At 37.6% G+C, this 18,068-nt stretch overlaps 2 protein-coding genes across 3 annotated transcripts in view; one reads left to right on the forward strand and one right to left on the reverse strand.

The window, feature by feature from the left end:
* The window catches only part of LOC122640531 (ABC transporter C family member 3-like), a 47,289-nt gene extending 42,953 nt beyond the window's left edge, over nt 1–4,336 (forward strand). The window contains exons 5-10 of one of the 2 annotated variants that reach the window (XM_043833753.1): nt 1,854–2,148; nt 2,254–2,468; nt 2,664–2,969; nt 3,285–3,348; nt 3,520–3,759; nt 3,845–4,336. In XM_043833753.1, coding sequence (XP_043689688.1) covers nt 1,854–2,148; nt 2,254–2,468; nt 2,664–2,969; nt 3,285–3,348; nt 3,520–3,759; nt 3,845–3,936 — 1,212 coding nt within the window. In that variant the 3' untranslated portion in view covers nt 3,937–4,336. The remainder of the gene's footprint in view (nt 1–1,853; nt 2,149–2,253; nt 2,469–2,663; nt 2,970–3,284; nt 3,349–3,519; nt 3,760–3,844) is intronic. The other variant, XM_043833749.1, reaches the window with a different exon arrangement.
* A 10,093-nt stretch (nt 4,337–14,429) lies between these two features.
* LOC122639558 (stress-associated endoplasmic reticulum protein 2-like) lies at nt 14,430–17,776 on the reverse strand. Its single transcript, XM_043832426.1, has 3 exons — nt 17,689–17,776; nt 15,270–15,426; nt 14,430–14,533 (listed from the first exon to the last, which is right to left on the reverse strand). The coding sequence occupies exons 1-3, from the start codon at nt 17,689–17,691 to the stop codon at nt 14,487–14,489; spliced, it is 207 nt and encodes a 68-aa protein (XP_043688361.1). The 5' UTR covers nt 17,692–17,776; the 3' UTR covers nt 14,430–14,486.
* Between the last annotated feature and the right edge of the window lie 292 nt (nt 17,777–18,068).

Here is an 18,068-nt window from a genome sequence, read left to right on the forward strand (position 1 = left end):
GATCATTTCTGTATATCTTTTTTGATTGGAAATGGATCCTATGGCAGGCCACAAACTGAATGGTTCTCTCTGTTTGCTACAGCTCTCTAGGTATCTTCTTTCTCTTTCAGGTTAAAAAACAAACAGAGTTCTCCATGACTGATACAGAAGCTACCAGTTATAACAAATTCTTTCCCTAGACTCTCTAGAAGCCCCCCTTTCACTTTGTGTTTCCCATTCTGTACCAGCATTTAGACTGTTGCCTCCTCAGTAGCCCCAAAATTTCAGAGAAGTAGTGGGAAAAGATAATGGTGGATTTAGATTGCCATGTGGGCATCCCAAAACACAGAAGTTAAGGACCCCTAGGGAAGACTCAGATGATCCCAAATGTCCATCCTCCTTTTGATGCAGATGATCAGACACATCACTCCTATTGCCAACTTTCCAGAAGGTCAGTAATTATGACATTGATGGAATATATCATAGGCTCTACAGGAAGAGTGTGTTTAAGTGCAAGCACAACAATAGCACGCAAATTCATTTGCTTATAAATTGGTCAATCTCATTGTCCAATAGAAAGAGGTGCAAATTCATTCACAATGGATGCACGAAAGTGGATCTCGTTGAAAAAGGTGCTGAAGACCCCAAAGAGTGGCAGCCAAATATTAATAGCAAGTCCCACTCCATAATGTATCTATCCAATTCCGTCTGTCTTACAGACCTCATGCCTACCAAAATGGAATCTCCTTTCTCTTTATGACCAGGCTACACTAGTATCACTGCACGAGAATTGTCTCTGATCACTCCACCCGTGCCTGGACACCTAGCTTTTACAAATAAATTATAGAACAAATTCTTTGCCCTTGTATTGACCTGGGAGGAATGTGAATAATTTCTTTCCAATTAAGATATTAAGTCAAAGATAGAGATGTATACCGAGTGAATTCAAAGCAGATACACCAATATCTTGATTCATATTTGATTAGCATATCTATTGTCTGAGTTCCGTATTCGAATCCACTGAGTCAGATATCTGAATTTGAATCAGATAACATTTGATTAATTTTTAAATATGTTAATATGAATAAAATAGTATAAAAGTAATACATAATTGTTTCTACTTGATGAGAAGATAAACAAATATATAATATATAACACATAGAAATTATATAAAATTATAATTGGACCTGATGCTATTGAAGTGAATACATCGATATCTGGATCCCTGTCCAATATCATCCGGATATCAAATAATATCGGGATCCGTATCCAATATCCCACTTTTCAGATAAATATCCAAGTAAATGGATATGAATTTGAATCTGGAATCAACATTTTCAACTATCCATTTAAACATCTAATCAAAAGGTATACTCTTGAAATTGGGTCATGTGGCAGCCTAATGTGCTGACTCTAATCATAAGGAGGTCTGTCATGTCTTGGATTAAACACCACCTATCTTGGAATTATTGCTCTCTTCCCAAATAGTTCAAGCCTGCTAATAGAACCAGTCTCCAAAACTGCATCTGTCTTTTGCCAAAGGGAGAGTCAATCTCCTTAGTTCTTAACGTATAAAATGTCTATAAAGCCAAAAGTCTCTTTATTGCAAAGCTAGGTCTTCCCCGATTGTTTTCGTTCAAGGAAATGGGACCTGATATGGCTTTTCTACCAGTTTTTCTCATAGATTGTTGATGTAACAATTTAGGCATGTATAGTTTTGACAAATTCCATATCATTGAGATTATGCCATTTATATTAAAAAAAAAAAAGAAAAAAAGAGAGAAGCTTCTTGTATTTTTCTTAATAACTATACGTATGTGATATATTTATTTCATTGCGTGTCTTTTTTTTTTTATGACTTAATTATTTTGCAGCAATACTACATAACTACGGCACGAGAACTTGCACGGCTTGTTGGAGTATGCAAAGCTCCAGTTATACAACACTTTGCTGAATCTATTTCAGGATCGACAACAATCAGGAGCTTTGATCAGGAACCTAGATTCATGGAGATGAATCTCAAGCTGATAGATTGTTATTCTCGGCCCAAATTTTATAATGCTGGTGCAATGGAGTGGTTAAGCTTCCGCTTGGATCTATTATCATCCCTCACATTTGCCTTATTTTTGGTTTTCTTGATTGCAATGCCGGAGGGAGTAGCTGATCCTGGTAACCAAGTTCAACTTGAAATCTTATAAAATCATCTTTTAGGTCCCCATGATTAATTACATGTTACATGAACTTAAATCTTTTCTTTTCTCTTTGCTTGCAAAGGCATTGTGGGTTTAGCAGTGACATATGCACTAACTTTGAATATGCTACAAGTCTCGTTCATATGGAATCTCTGCAAGATTGAGAACAATATTATTTCTGTTGAGAGAATACTTCAATACACATGCATCCCTAGTGAACCTCCTCTTGTGATAGAGGTGAATAGGCCTGATCATGATTGGCCATCTCATGGGAAAGTTGATATTGTTAATTTGCAGGTATCCTGTCTCTATCGAATGCTCAATGTCTTCTTTGTTTTACTCTTTTTCCTGAAAATTTTCTCTTAGAAACAGGTTTAAGCAGCTAGTAGGACTTTTCTGTCATCGACCGATGGCTAGTTAGCAAACATTTTTATTTAATGCCAACCAGAAAAAGTCTTGGTTTTGTGCTTAATGATCGCTCATTTGGTGTAGGTCCGTTATGCCCCACACCTTCCTCTTGTATTGCGGGGTCTCACTTGCACTTTTCCTGGAGGGATGAAGACTGGCATTGTTGGACGAACAGGTAGTGGTAAATCAACTCTCATTCAAGCAATCTTTCGCATTGTAGAACCTGCAGCTGGTCACATTGTGATAGATGGCGTTGACATCTCCAAGATTGGACTCTATGACTTGCGGTCAAGGTTAAGTATTATTCCACAAGACCCAACCATGTTTGAAGGGACTGTGAGGAACAATCTAGATCCGCTTGAAGAGCACACAGATGAACAGATTTGGGAGGTCGGTTTACTTCCATTAAATGAACACTCAAATCTGTAACATTGGAAAAATACCATCTGCTGTCACTTGTAATGTGGTTGGGACTAGAATTTAATTGATGCCCTTCTTGTACCAAATAAAACATCCTGATTTGGTTGATCCTGTAATGTCAAACTTGTAGGCATTTCCTGGAATGTCAGCCCCTCTCTTCCTTTCTTTCTAGCCATCCAAGTCATTGGATGATTAAGACCTACTTTGATGGTCATTTGCATTCGCTTTGTCATCTTCAATAATTGTGTTTGGTAGGAAGCTAATACACAATATTTATTGTTTCAGGCTCTAGATAGGTGCCAGCTTGGAGACGAAGTTAGGAAAAAGGAAGGGAAGCTTGATTTTGCAGGTTTGCTTCTGCTCATATTTGCTTGTTATCAAAGTTTCACTGTAACTTATATTAACGTGTCCAACAGTACACAGTCTTTCAGATTCTTTGATTTTCAGCCAGATTTATGTCATGAACTCATGATATATCTAATTCTTGTTGTGTTTCCAAAATATACATCTAATGTTACAGTGACTGAGAATGGAGAGAATTGGAGCATGGGCGAGAGGCAGTTAGTGTGTTTAGGCCGGGCGCTACTCAAGAGAAGCAAAGTCTTGGTGCTTGACGAAGCTACTGCTTCGGTGGATACTGCGACTGATAACCTCATTCAGAATACACTTAGGCAACAGTTCTCGGAGTCTACGGTTATCACGATTGCACATAGGATAACATCTATTCTAGATAGTGATATGGTCCTACTTCTTGACAATGGTTAGTATTATCAAATGGGTTCAATTTTACCCCCTGTCCAATCTTTTGAGGTGCTCTGGTTTAACATGTGTTTTGTTTTGAGCAGGCCTTATCGTAGAATATGACTCTCCGTCCAAATTACTAGAGAACAGGTCATCATCATTTACAAAGCTTGTGGCCGAGTATGCTCAGAGGTGAAATAATTCTGCTTCGAAAGGTTAAACTGATATTTGACTGGAAAAATATATTTATGCTGCTGTGTTCAGCTGATGTGCATTGTTTGATAATGATGAAAAGTATTCTGGATAAGATGGTTAAATAGGTGTTGAGGTTGCCTTCATTTAAGATGCATGGGTATATCATCTTGAAACTCTGTTGAATTCACTGGTTATGAGGTAAATTTAGGTACAAGTACAATAGATGTTTGCCTTTTTGTAAGCTGGTTACTACATAAAAATTTGAAAAGGGCAGTTTGAGGCTTTCAGCTGTTAGTTAATCCGGATTTGGAGGGACTATTCCCTCAACCTCAAAGACACTCTCAAGGATGAGGCAGAAAGTAGTGGATTGTAATGCAGATGAGATTTTGTTAGGTGTCTGAAGGAGATGATGATATATCTGGAGATTTACATACATAAATCAGACCAGACAAGATCACCATCAAATCTAAAAGCAAACTCAGCTAAATAATGAGTGACCATGACATCAAGCCTTTGAGCACACACACACACAAAAAAACACTGAAAAATAAGAAGCGAAGTCCCTAGCTTTAATCCAAAAAAAAGTTATCCAATCAAAATCTTAATAAACTTTATTCTTGCAGTTGTTCACCATTAATCCAGGACAATGACAGTGTTATTCGCTCCCAACAGCTTTGCATGATGAATCCGTCACTCATGTAAAAAACTTAGAAGAAGCCCAGAAATGGTTAAACAGAACCATTTTGGGTTTTTGGTGAATTTTCCCCCTTTTTGGTGCGAGATTTGAATTTATTTATCAAAAATCAGAACCTTATAATCCAAAATAACCAAGAAAGAGGATTGTTACCCATCCAGAGTCCAGACTTCAAATTTATTTATCTAAAAATTTTGGGTTTTGTATAAACTAAAACGTTAGAATTTTGGTTTGGGGACCTGAAATGAAAATTTCCAAAAAGTCAATACTTTGGCTAAAATTTTGCTTATTAATTTTATCGAATATTTTATTTGAGAACAAAATTCCAGTGGAAATATTCTTAAAGTTAGGCCTACGGTTTTAGAATATATTTTGAAAATTCAGTGGGTGAGCCTTGGCATAATGGTTAAGTTGAGCTATTGCAACTTGTTGGTTACGGATTCAAAACTTGGAAAAAAAGCCTCTCTTGTGAAGCAAGGGTAAGGCTATGTGCTTTTGCCCCTCTCAGACGCTGCAGTAGCAGAAGTACAATTTTCATTTTTTTTTATCAATATTGTCCATGTTTCAAGTTTCAACCCACAAGAAGCTATATAAAAAATGGGGCGCTGTATTCTGTGCTGCAGCACAGGCTGCGCCCAGGCACATGGGGATGGGCGCAATGACTACCCTGTCCCCCTGAGTGGTAGGCCCATGTGCCTAGGTGCAGCCTGCGTTGCGGCACAGAGAACATTCTCTCATAAAAAATGGCTTCCTACTTGCATTCTTATTCTTATTTTTTATATAGCTTTCTGTGTTATCAGTTAAAACTTGAAACATGGACAATTCTGATAGAAAAAAATGAAAAATTAGCAAATACAATTACTTTATATAAGTTGTAAAAATGTGATTTATTAAGTAATAATAATAATTAAATGAGAAATTAAATCATCATTCAAAAGTTAGATATATAAAATCTATGTGAATGACAAAGTTTGGCACCATACTCCCTACTCTCTCTCCTTTGAGTTTGGTTCATTTTTGTGTCCATCCAAATTTTCATAACTATTAGTTTTTCAAAAATTTTGGTTTATCCTTTATATGCTTCCTTTTGTCTTTGAGGTACTCTCTAGTTTTTTTTTTTTTCCTTATAAATATAAAGAATTTAATTTCAAAGTTCATTGCAAAACTTATTTTCCATCTTGATTTTCCTGACAACAAATGCCAATTAATTGGATCAAATTAGTTATAAGTTCTAAGTCGCATAACAAACCCTAATTAGCAATTTTGGAGGATTACATAGTAATGTCACATAATTTGTGAGTTTAATCAGCATTTTCATTTGCATACTTCCTTTGTTGAAGTAAGGGCAAATGATCTTATTTAAGATTTCATAAGAATGGACTTAGTGAACTCCCCCATTTCATATACCGGAAAAAGGAATGACCTGGGGGGGTTTAGGATTGATCCCCGATACTGAATCAGATTGCACCAATAAAAATCCTTATCAGTTTGTGAAATGACATAAAGAACCTCCGATGTCCCCAAGCATTGCCTCTTATCGTACGCGTGTTACAACAATTGCAATTTTCAATGAATTGACAAGTTCGACAACCAAATAATGCAATTTTTTTTTTTAATCTTTTGGGGAGAGATCGACACACTACCCATATATTGACATCTCCCATGCTAAGCCAATGAGCACATCGGAATAAGTGCCTCATGAATTAGGGCTGCAATGAGGTTGGCTTGGGTCGGGTTTTTTAAAATCCCAGTCCAACTCTGAGTCCCCTTAGTTAGATCCACACCCAACTTGATCTTGACTCAAGGCCTAAAAAATCCAACCCTAACCCGCCCTCAGGGTCGGGCTAGGGTGACCCTGATTGGCACAGATCATGGAGAGGGGGAAGGGAGATGCACGGGCTGGGTTGGGTCTGGGAGAAAATTATCAATTTTACATTAAAAAAAAATATTATACTAAAATATATTATCACTTATTATTTTCATTTATAATATATATTATATAACAAAATGTATGTGACGTTTTAAATTTGTAATATATATATTATATTAATATATATTTTATACTTAATCTTAAAATAGGGTTAAGTTGGGCTGTGCTGGGCCAAGTTTAGCCCAAGGGCTCAACCCGACCTTGACTCAAGGTAAAAAATTTTCAGTCTTGACCAAGCCCTCAGGGCCAAGAATCTCAGCCCAGATCCTTTTTGGACTCAAAGTGGACCAGGGCGGTTTCAAATAGACAGGCCAAACTTGCAGCCCTGGATGCATATAAAAAAAGGATTGGCTGTATTGAACCGATTGTAGTAAAAAAAAAATACATTTTTTGACTAAAAAAACCCATTTTTTCTACAGGCAGTGGCAAATCATTTTTCTATAATTTTTTTCCTTTCACAACAGTCACTCTTGAGAGCCTCACACTGGTTTTCAGATTTTCACACTATTATCAGTGATGGCAACACAACCCAGAATTTGAAGATCCTTCCTGATCAACACAATGATTGACTGTGTTAGTTTGGCGTATTAGAACTTTATGTGGTGATCCATTTTGCCCTGTTTGTCAATTAGTTGAAATTTTCTTTAAAATTGATTTTTTAGTTTCAGTGAACGAACGTTATAAGAAACTTATTCAAACAGTGGCGTTTGGCTCTATGTGGAATTCGGATTTACCTTCTGTACCTCTCTCTCCTCTGGAAGATCCCATTTTGAAAGTTCCCATACAAAGAAAAGAGTCCAAGGGTAAGATGGTCAATGCACACTGCCTTGTGTCTACACAGCATGACAGGATGGGCAGTTCACGCCGTAAAAGATCTGGATCCGGAATATCTACTACTAATACATGAGAAGAGATGAGAAGCGGAAGGCACAAAATGGAGGGGAAACAATTCTAAAAATTAATTAGTTCTCTAGTTTTTTATCTCTGTTGGCATTTTCTCATACTTGTTTGTGTGTTTTATCTTGTTGTCACAAGCTCTTTTATAAAATAAAGGAGGTTAAGTAGAGCAAGAGACCTTCAATGTCCTCCTGTCTTTTCTTCAACCAAACATCTTCCGACTTTTCTCTTGAACATTTTTCTCTATTGTTACTATTCTTATTACACAAACAGAAACCCAGACACAGTACTCTTCTTGATTAATGTTGTTAATTTTCCCAATCAGCTTGAGTTCACAGGAGAAGAAACTCTGTCACTAGCTGTTGATTTGGTGTTGGTCTTGGTCTAAAAAATCTGTGTAGACCTTGTTTTTTTGGTCTTATAAATTATGCTTTCGTAAAGGGATGTGAGGGTTAGAGTTTTGTAATTTCTTCATCTGAATGAATACTGGAAGCTAGTTCTGGTTTATTGCTCAGCTGTGGACGTAGTCCATCATAAATGAACCACATAAATCTTAGTGTTTTGTGTATGTGATTCTCTTTCGGTTTGATTTCTTTTTTGGGAGGGGGTTGGTAATCGTTGTTCTGCTGCTGCGTTGTTAATTTCTAACACATATAATTGTGGATACACCAGAGCTTAACCCAAGAAAACTGAGAAACGATGGAGGCATGAAAGCAGAACGCTGTTAATACTCACATTGGGCAGGGGATGGGCATGATCAAAGTGATGAAGCACAAGGTGAGGTTTGGGTGGGTTTAGGCTTAATTGATATCTTAGACCAGAGGTGGAGACTGGAGACAACCCAATGCCTAGCCCTAGTTTCTAAATATATCAATTTAGAGTGGAAACGTTATTACAATTAACCAAGACAATTACTGATTAGGCTGCGTTTGGTATGGATTCTTGAAATGCATGTTGAGATGATCCTGAAATCTTATACGGGCGTATCATTTCTTTCCAATAAAAAATCACATTCTAGGATTTCAAGATCACCAAAAGAAGAAACTTTGTACCATTAAAAATGTATGAACATGAGAGAATATATTGAAAAGGTCAGATTCTAGAAGTTAATTTTGCTATTAGATTAAACAAAAAGTAGTGATTACTTTCAGAAACCCCATTGGACAATAGAGCATAAAAGCCTAACTTTACCAGATCAAATCTGTGTGACTTTTTTATTTGGGTGGTAAAAAATGTAAGATTTATGAAGCTGGAAAGCACTCCATTGTAAGCTTGTAAGCTAACTTGCATATGAATAAGAGCCTAACTTTCTGGGGGTTTTTTTTTTGTTTTTTTTTTCCCCTCCCTTTTCCGCAAAAAGATAATATCAGTATGAATTGGCTGGCTGAAAGCATTATGGTCTAATTTTCCTTGCCATTTTCTTTAGAGGCACTGTTCTCTGTGCCGCAGCGCAGGCTACGCCCAGACACATGAGGGTAGGCACAATGACCACCCTGCCCCCTAGTGACAGAACATTCTTCCTTTTCTTTTTGTGTTAATTGAGAGGAACAAATAGAAGAGAGGCATAAGTAAATGAATCAGTGGAAAAGAAAAGGGTCTTGTTGATGGTGAGAGTTTGTGAAGTGAATTGAAGAAGAAGAATTAGAAGAATTTGGAAAAATAGTTTTACGTAGTTTACGGTTCATAAAAATATCCTCTTTGTAATCTTGCTATCATCAAATTCCTATGCATCGGAATGGGTCAGTGCATCTCTAATGCGTCCAACAAACAAATCCATGCAACACAAAGACAAAACACAACCTTCTCATCACGTCCTTTCCACTTCCACTCTCTCTCTCTCTCTCTCTCTCTCTGTGTAAGATCTTTGCCTGAACCATGATCTTATAAGTTCTCTTCTCTTCTCTCTCTCTCTCTCTCTGTGGTTATTTTTGTCAACGATGGCTTGCACCTCTTATTACGTTTTTATAATTAAAATAGGACCGTTGGAATTTATGTATAATTAATTAATGGAATCTATTTATAAATGTTTCATTTGTTGTGACTTCTGAGGTCAAAATGATGAATAGTCAAACGAAGAATTAAAAAAAAAAAAAGATAAATAAAACAAAAACTTTACATGTCCCACCGTGCGGTGTGTCTGGATGTCTTAACCAACTATAGAATTAGAGTTACACTTAATCTAATTATATAAGGGATTATAATAATAGGATTAGAGTAGGCACTAGCTAGCTTCACTACACGTGAACAGATTGGTAATTGGTTGGATTTGCTTCTTAAAGAGATTTGGGTTACATAAAATACAAACCAAATACCTTCAATTCTCTTTCTAGTGTATTTTCATTTTTGTATTCATTAACATGAATACATGGTGAGTATGTAAAAATAATTGCAAGAATAAACAATGTCAATGTCTCATAGTATGTCGTATGTAGGGGTGTCAAATGGATGGTTTGGTCTGATTTCGTTGGTTTTTTTTTATTTTTTCTCTTATTTTTTGTATATATTGGGTTAGATTGAAGCTTAGTTTCGGTTTATTTTACGACCCCCTTTTTGGTCTATTATCTGTCTGCTCTTGATTTTTCACATGTAAAAAAAGAATAAAATTTTATTAATCAATTTTATCGGTCAGTTTTGGCCTCTAAGCGGCTTTTTAAAACTAAAACAAAATCAAACCAATAAGGAGTTTGGTTGGTTGATTTTGGTTTGTTTCAATTCCTTTCAATGAGTTCAATAGGTCTAGTCTCATTTTTGACAACCTTACTTGGAGTTTTTTTTTTTCTTTCCTCCGTTTCATAGATACCACTTGGTTGATTCTCATTGGTCTTGAGTTGTAATAATTTTTTTTCATGCTAAGCAAGATTTATGTGATTATCAATCGAAAAAGAAAACAAGTATCCTTTTGTTGAAGGTCGTTCAAACTTTTCCTAGGAGTATTGCATGGGTTACTTTAGCGTTGTAGGGCCCGGTACTCGAACATTAGCTTGAGGCATTTTCTCTACCCCTTCTTACCTTGAAAAAACAAGGTAAAATTTATTTGATTTGTCCAACTATCTAACACTTCTCACACCTAAATTTACTGATGTGATCTTGCATCTGAAATCTCCCTTGATCAAAAGCAACTTTATTTTTTTACCCCAACCCTACCAAAAAACAAAAGGAAAACATAATTTTGTTGGCAAACATTTCAGGATTTCCCATAGGAGTGAGCTGTTTCAATTTGTAACGGACGGAAATTAGGTGGCAACCTTTAGGCATCTACTGCTCTCTCTCTTCAAATCTTTCTTCGTCTTCATAATGAAGAAGTAGAAACTGAGAAAGAAAAACAACAACAAAAACAACAAACATCTGCTTAACCCGAGAAGAGAAAAGAGAAAAGAGAGTGTGAAGCAATAAAAGTAAAGATTGGTTCGAGGTCTCACCCTTGGACTCTTTTCTTTGGCTCCTTCTTCCCTTCTCTCGATACCCATAAATCCCTTTGGCGTGTGGACACTCCCCCAACAGTCCAACCCTCTCTCTCTCTCTCTCCATTCACAAGTCAAATCCCTCTTACAGTCTTACCCATTACCCCCTACAAATACTAGCTCTCTCCTCCCCCCCTTTTCTCTCTCTCTCACTTTCTCTCACACATTGATTCAGTCACTTATACTGGATCTACACCGATCAAAAGCTGAAAAGCAAAACTAAACAAAAATGGTGGTGGGAGGAAAGAGGTACTGAGGAATATACATATTATACAATGGTAATGGCGGAAGAGAGAGAAAAGAGGGTGAAGGTAGAGGTAGTAAAGTTCTTGTTTTCCATAAACGACCACAGAGACTTACTGGTAGAGATACTAAAGCGACTGGACGGCAGGTCCCTCGGGGTGGCAGCCTGCGTGTGCCGCCAATGGAGATCCCTTACCCGTAACGATTGGCTTTGGGAGAACATTTGCTTCCGCCACGTTTCACCACCACCTTACGATGTGAGACCAGTGGTGATGGCTTTGGGTGGGTATCGCCGCCTCTACATGGTTTGTCTCCGCCCACTCCTGACTCGCCGTGGTCGTGACTCAGAGCGAATGAGGAGTAATAATAACAACAGGGTTTGGACTCGGGATGAAGTGCAGCTCTCACTCTCCCTCTTCTCCATCGATTACTACGAGAGGTTGGGCTTAAACAGTGAAACCACTTCCTCCTCCACATCGTCGTCTTCTTCTTCTTCTTCTTCTTCCACGTCCACTTCCTCCCTTATGTTCCTCTGCAAGGCGGTGAACGTTTGATGCTTCCCCTGTTTGTTAGTTCATGGCAACTGGAGAAAGATAAGTTTTTTTTGATATTTTTGTTATTATTATTATTATTATTATTATTATATGTTAGTTATCCATTGAAAGCTGAACTGGAATAAATATTTGATTTTTATGTATTTGAGATTCTGAGGTTTATTCATTTCTTCGTCAAATAATGCCGGTGCCAGAGCTAGAAAAATCACCATTATTGTTAATATGTAAGCACTGATGAGATGGAAATTTTCCATTAAAGTTCAAGAGTTGAGATTTAAATTTGGTTTGTCACTTCCAGTTTCAAGCATTTTAGTGTAACAGAATAAACAGTAAGAACAACTCGTTTGAGACATGAGAAGGTACAGAGAGTAACAGTTTGGGGGAAACTCTGAATTTCGTTTTTTTGCTGCAGCAGTGTTCTACTGCAAAATTACTACTGTTTCTGTTTCAATATGATGTCTGTCAACCAGGAGTTGTGGAACCCACGTTTGGTGAAAGAAGAGGGTACTATTTGAGTAATTCTAACAACAAAAAGGAAAAAAGGGTTAGGAGAATTTCCATGTCAGTGATTAATCAATCAATACCATTATCAGGGTTTGAGGAATCAGAATTGAATCGCCAATAAAAACAATGTAGTAAAAAAAAATGGCACCGGTGGCGTCAGTGGTTCTTGCAATAAAATCGAAAATTTCATCCAAATCAATGCTTCTATATATGCATTCTCATTGGTCACCGCGCTGGTGCAGAGGCTACAAGACTGATTAGTTTTCTTATCCAAAAATATATTAGAATAAATAAAATAGGCAAGATATAAGCTAACTTAACAAGAAACTCAGAGGGATCACAAATCAAGACCTCATTCATCATCTAACCAGACATCCCCGCTTGCTTCTTATTCCAGAAATCTGAAATAACCCTGATTCGCTTGGTTGCAAGGTTATAGATATCAGTATCAATCTTTGACGATATTGATATGTATCACTCTGGTATAGGAACGTATTGATTCAAGATCCCACAAAAGTAATAAAAAAGAAAAAGTTGGGCACACCACCATGGAAAAAAGCCTCTTTACTCTTCTGTTTCCAGCCCTATGATTGGTGTATGGTAGTATACTAAAACCGGCAACATGCCCATCGCTCTCTTTAAAAATAAAAAAACCCCATGTATTAGTAGATGCATTGGGATCCTCTACTACCGAGATGCGCCTACTGCCGTATGCACCCTAGACACAGCAAGGTGGTGAAAAAACCATCTTACCCTTGGCCGAGCGCCTTGCCAAAGTGGAAGTAAGGCGGTCTTTTTCGTCTTGCTGTGCTGTGTGTGGAGCACACAGAAGTAGGGGCAACTCGAAAGTAGAGATCCAGATCCGTAATAGATACATTGATCCTTGGTTGGTTGGTCTACAGATCTGCTACCTATACTCCTTTCCTTTTCTAATTTTTCAGTGGTGGATCTAAGATTTACGGTCTATTCATCAAAGACAAAATAGGAGCGGAAAAGAGAGATCTACCACCCCATGCATTGATGTTGACCTCTCAAAGCAAAGCTGTATGGAACAATGCATCCCCTTGTATGTATGTGCATCACACGTGTTTTCTGATTTTCCTGCTTTCGTGTGTAAGTGGCCTGAAGCCATGGTTTTAGGGTATCGGTATATACAGGCCCCAATCCGTAGCAGTATCGACATCGATACCAACATCGATACCTGACTGATACCAAATCTATGATACAATACCGACAGAAAGTAAAATGGTAAAAAAATGATACGATATGGATGTCTTTGACGGCAAAACTGTCCAATATGGACAGATACATATCAGATTAGGGTGAAACAAGACCGGGTTGGGTTGGGTTTTTTAAAACCCTAGTCCAACCCTAAATCCACTTAACTCAACCCAAGCCCAGCCCAGCCCTGATTCACCCTGATCGGGCCGGGCTGACCCTTATTGACCCTGATTTTTGCTAGGACCTGGTTCACCTTGACTGGCTTTGTTTTTTTTTGCCATTTACAACGTTTTATGCATTAAAAAAATGAGACATGTGATTGGGTATTGGTTTGTTTAATACTCAATTGACTATTAGATTTTTCTTTGGATTAAAAGCCTTAACCCAATCTTAAAATTGTAAATATTTTGTTCAATAGATAATTAGATATTTAATAAAAATTACAAAATATAGACAATAAATAATAAAGCATAACCTAACACAAGGCCGAGATGGGCTTAGCCCAAGGCCTCGACCTTGGCCCAGCCCCACCCTGACTCAGGGACTGAAAATTTCAACCCTAACCCGCCCTTTAGGTTGAAAAATCCAGCCTAGGCCCTGTTCGGGCTCAGAGCGGGCTCGGGCTGACAAGGCCAAACTTACAGCCCTAATTATCAGACATACCATGAACTAAAACCATGGCTGAAGCACTCAAAATCTCAAACACAATACAAAAGGGCTAGAAGTCGCAGCAGGATTTAAGAAATTAAGTGTTTCTAGGGTTCAAGATGATTCTAGCTGAATCAAAATCAGAATTGGAATCGGCTGACGCGGATTCCATTGCCAATTCCACTTACTTGAACCTTGAGTTGCAGCCCTTCTAAACCTGCAAAATTTACAATGAGCTTGTCTACTACCAAAGCTGATAAACACATTTAGCTTCAGTGAACACCATTTTATTTTATTAAACCACAAAACCAAGCTGCTTCTGTCTCAACTCTCTCTTCCTAACAGATACAACCCACATAATACATTTCCATGTTCACTGGAACTTCCTCCTCCATAGTCTCAGGCCATCCCACCACTTGTAGCCATCCTTATAATCTGAAACAGGGCTGCCAACCAAGAAACCGCAAAATGTGAATCACGACTTGGAAAAAGAACCAGACGCTTCAGAATCAAAATTTAACAGACAACTATACTTTCTAATGTGAGACTAAAGGTTCTTAAAACATTTCCCTTAAACCGTCACCCATAAGTTTACAGCACAGTTTAGGTGTAATAGCATAATCTCTTCATCCAAGAATCTCATGATACACTAACAAGTATCAATTCCAACTACAACAGCTTAGGTCCTTGGGCAGCCATGCTTTATCAAGAATTACACTCATCATTCAACATTAAATAGAAGGGGGAAGCTGAGAATTACCCCATGTAAATGTATTATACATGTCAACACACACAAGGGGGAGGTTCAGAATGGCCAGAGATGGAGTCTGGAAATAGCAGGTAATAGTGTTTTAAAATAAACACAATGGATTAATGGAGATATCACAAGAACAATCAATACAAGGGAGGCGCTGCTACACATAATACTACTGATAATAGATAAGAAAATAGCATTAATTTCCCTCACGGTAACGTTTACTCAATATAAATATTGACATTTATAAGAAAGAGATCAAGGGAACAGGTATATGGTGTCAATATGAAATCCCCTACCTCCCACCACTAGGTCACTACTTTGTTATTTTGCAATAGACACGAATGAAGGAAAGGCATGTAACAAGAGCTACAGATCAGAATTTAAAACTGATATAAGGATGTTATGAGTGGGAGGAAAGAGCATACATGATCCAATGACCACGAAAACAAAAAACCCAAGCACAATTGGCCCAACTGGGTAATCATATCCTTTCTTCACTGAGGTTTCAGGAACTGATCCCCTCTTTGTGATATTTTTCTGAAATTTCACCACTTTTCTGTCTGCAAGGCGCCTAGAGGTAGTCTGTCAAACAGCAATGCATCATGAGCAAAAAATACCAAGACACCAATCAGCAAGGATGGAATAGTTGAACAAATGCACTGAAATGGCTAGCTTAAAAAATTACTGCTTTCAATGTGGAATCATTGGACTACTGCTCGTCAGATTAGTAGTAAAAAGACAGAATTGGTAAAAAAGTCCTTGCTGATGCTGTTGAGAGGCGCAAACCCAGCTGCTAAGCCATTTACACAATATTTATCCGAAGGAGGTAAATTTATTGGATTTGTTCTGGTCATTGTGCAACTAGCAATGCCTATCACATATATGTCTGAATATCTCTTTGGGTGTGCAACTTAACAAACTTCTTTAAACTGAGAATAAAGCATTCACATTAGTCAAAAGAGAAAAAAAAAAAAAAAAGAAAAAGAAAAAGAAAAAGAAATATGCCAGTTCCCTTAAACTGAACCCTCAGAAAAATCTCCCAAAATACCACAAGGTTTTCATGAGATCTTCAAAAGTTACAGTTGTAGCAGTGCAGAGCATGCTTCCATTTTAGTTTTCTGTTATTCTCTAGATATCCCCGCTCTCTTCCCCCACCCCCCCCACCATATAAAAAAGGCGAAAGATTTTTTCCACCATGGGTGGAGGAAACATCCACCCATCTAGGGTTACTAAAACTCCAGCCCCTATTGCACGAAGTCAATAATACCCCTCCACTGTTTTCCAATACCTTCTCCACACCATCCGAGACCCTCGGTCAAGGGATTCTCCCTTGACTGTGGGTGATGGAAAACTCAGTCCCAAAAACAAATTGAGTGCAAAACCTGACTTATTTGGCAAAGTTTTCCAAGAGTAGAGTCTTTTATGAATAACTATGAGGCTAATTAAATAACAGTGGTTACAACTAAAAACTTGAAACTTAAGCCCAGAAAAGAGGCTGCACATACATATTCAGCTTGAGGTGAAGGCCAAGTAAAAGCCTCAGGGCAGCTAAAAAAGCTCAAACACATTGGCATAACCACCTCAAAGACGAGGTAACTGAGAGGTCCTTGATTTTCATTTTTCACATGGAGCCTGATGCATTGAGGCTTATGCCCCATGCCTCACCTCTTGATACACTCATCTTAGATAAGCTTCAAAGGGAAAACTTCAGTTGTTTTGTGTTGGAAGGTGTTGAATCGACAAAAACTCTATATGAGCTTCAAAGGGAAAACTTAATATTTTGTGTTGGAAGGTGTTGAATAGACAGAAAATCTAAATGAGCTTCAAAGGGATAACTTAATTTGTTTTATGTAGGAAGGTGTTGAACTATCTTTTGTCAGTCCGCATATAGCACAAAGTTTTTCATAAAAATCATGACCAAAAGTCCTGACGCTTTGTCTTGTGTAAACATGGTCTAGAATGAGTTTCAATGGGGACAAGTCGGTAGTGACTGAACCAACACAAAGATTTGGAATATATAGAGCCAAAAATTTCACGAAAAAATATACAAAGAAGAAATTGTAGTAAAAATCCACATCACCTAACACACCCATTTATCCTAATCACCTCCTTCTCATCCCCATAAGGGTGGAACAAAAAGGAAATTGAAAGTCATTACTAGCTCGAGATGCATATAAGACCAGAAATATAAGAGTACCCAATAGAATAAACTCAGTTTAGAACTCATGCAAAGCTCATTCCGTATAATTGAGCAACATCCATGATCCATACCGATATAGTTAAGCACAGATATTGAAAAGAAGATTCAAACATTTTTTTTTTTCCAAGAAAAGAGTATAAGAAATCATATGAGCATGCACATTCCCCTTATCCATGATAATATCTCCACCCCGCAAAGAGATACAATCTACCTAGTTCCCACAGGAGAGCGGAGACGAAAGAGCCATAGAAAATAGAAAACCATATTGATCAGGAAACCCAGTGATTTATGCATATGGAAAAAGGTGATGAGAAGAACAATTCCACAAAAAATAAAGAAAAATTAAATAATTGCAATAACCAACACAGAATCCGACTTATCGATACAGAGACATTTAAAACAATGAGAATCAATAGCAATTTAAGAGAGAAGGGTAAAGATTTCAAAGAATAAGACATTATAACAGAAACCCAAAAAAAAAAACAGAGACCCTAATCTATGAGTTCTTTCGAGAAAAGGGATATATGAAAACAAGGTAACTAGCCCAGGCGTCCAAACCATCCACCGAAAAAGAGGTTGCGGAATCGCGGGATTGAAATCAAGGAAACGGGATGGGAGATAATTTAGATAATGAGAATTTTTACCATTTTCTTCTTCACGGAGTTGGGGAATCGGAAATTTTGAACTGTCCTGCAACTGCAATTCGACACAATTTTCTGAAGCGAGAAAGGAAAACACAAGTTTTTGGATTACAAAAGACTCTCTTATGGGAAAAACACATTTGAACGGCATGGTTTTGTTTTTTTGCCATCTTCGTAGCCACGTGTAATGATGATATAGCAATTCTAATCATTGGATAAACTGTTTTTTGTTAACCATTGGATAAATAAATAATATAGAATCAAAATCCTCTGCAGTATCGGCGGGGCAACGGTGCACATCTGGTGGCACAGCAGAGGCCATGTGTGCCATATGTGCACCGCCGCCCTACCGGTATTGCAGAGGATCTTGGTCCAATAATATA

This window comes from Telopea speciosissima, chromosome 9 (genome assembly GCF_018873765.1).
Source record: "Telopea speciosissima isolate NSW1024214 ecotype Mountain lineage chromosome 9, Tspe_v1, whole genome shotgun sequence".
NCBI classification, from domain to species: Eukaryota; Viridiplantae; Streptophyta; class Magnoliopsida; order Proteales; family Proteaceae; genus Telopea; species Telopea speciosissima.

What these genes read in the sequence shown, in the direction of transcription:
- LOC122639558 (XM_043832426.1), bottom strand. An exon ending in TTTCGTGGTCATTGGATCAT is followed by an intron (nt 14,534 to 15,269) that starts GTATGCTCTTTC and finishes CTTGGTTGGCAG; the next exon opens with CCCTGTTTCAGATTATAAGG.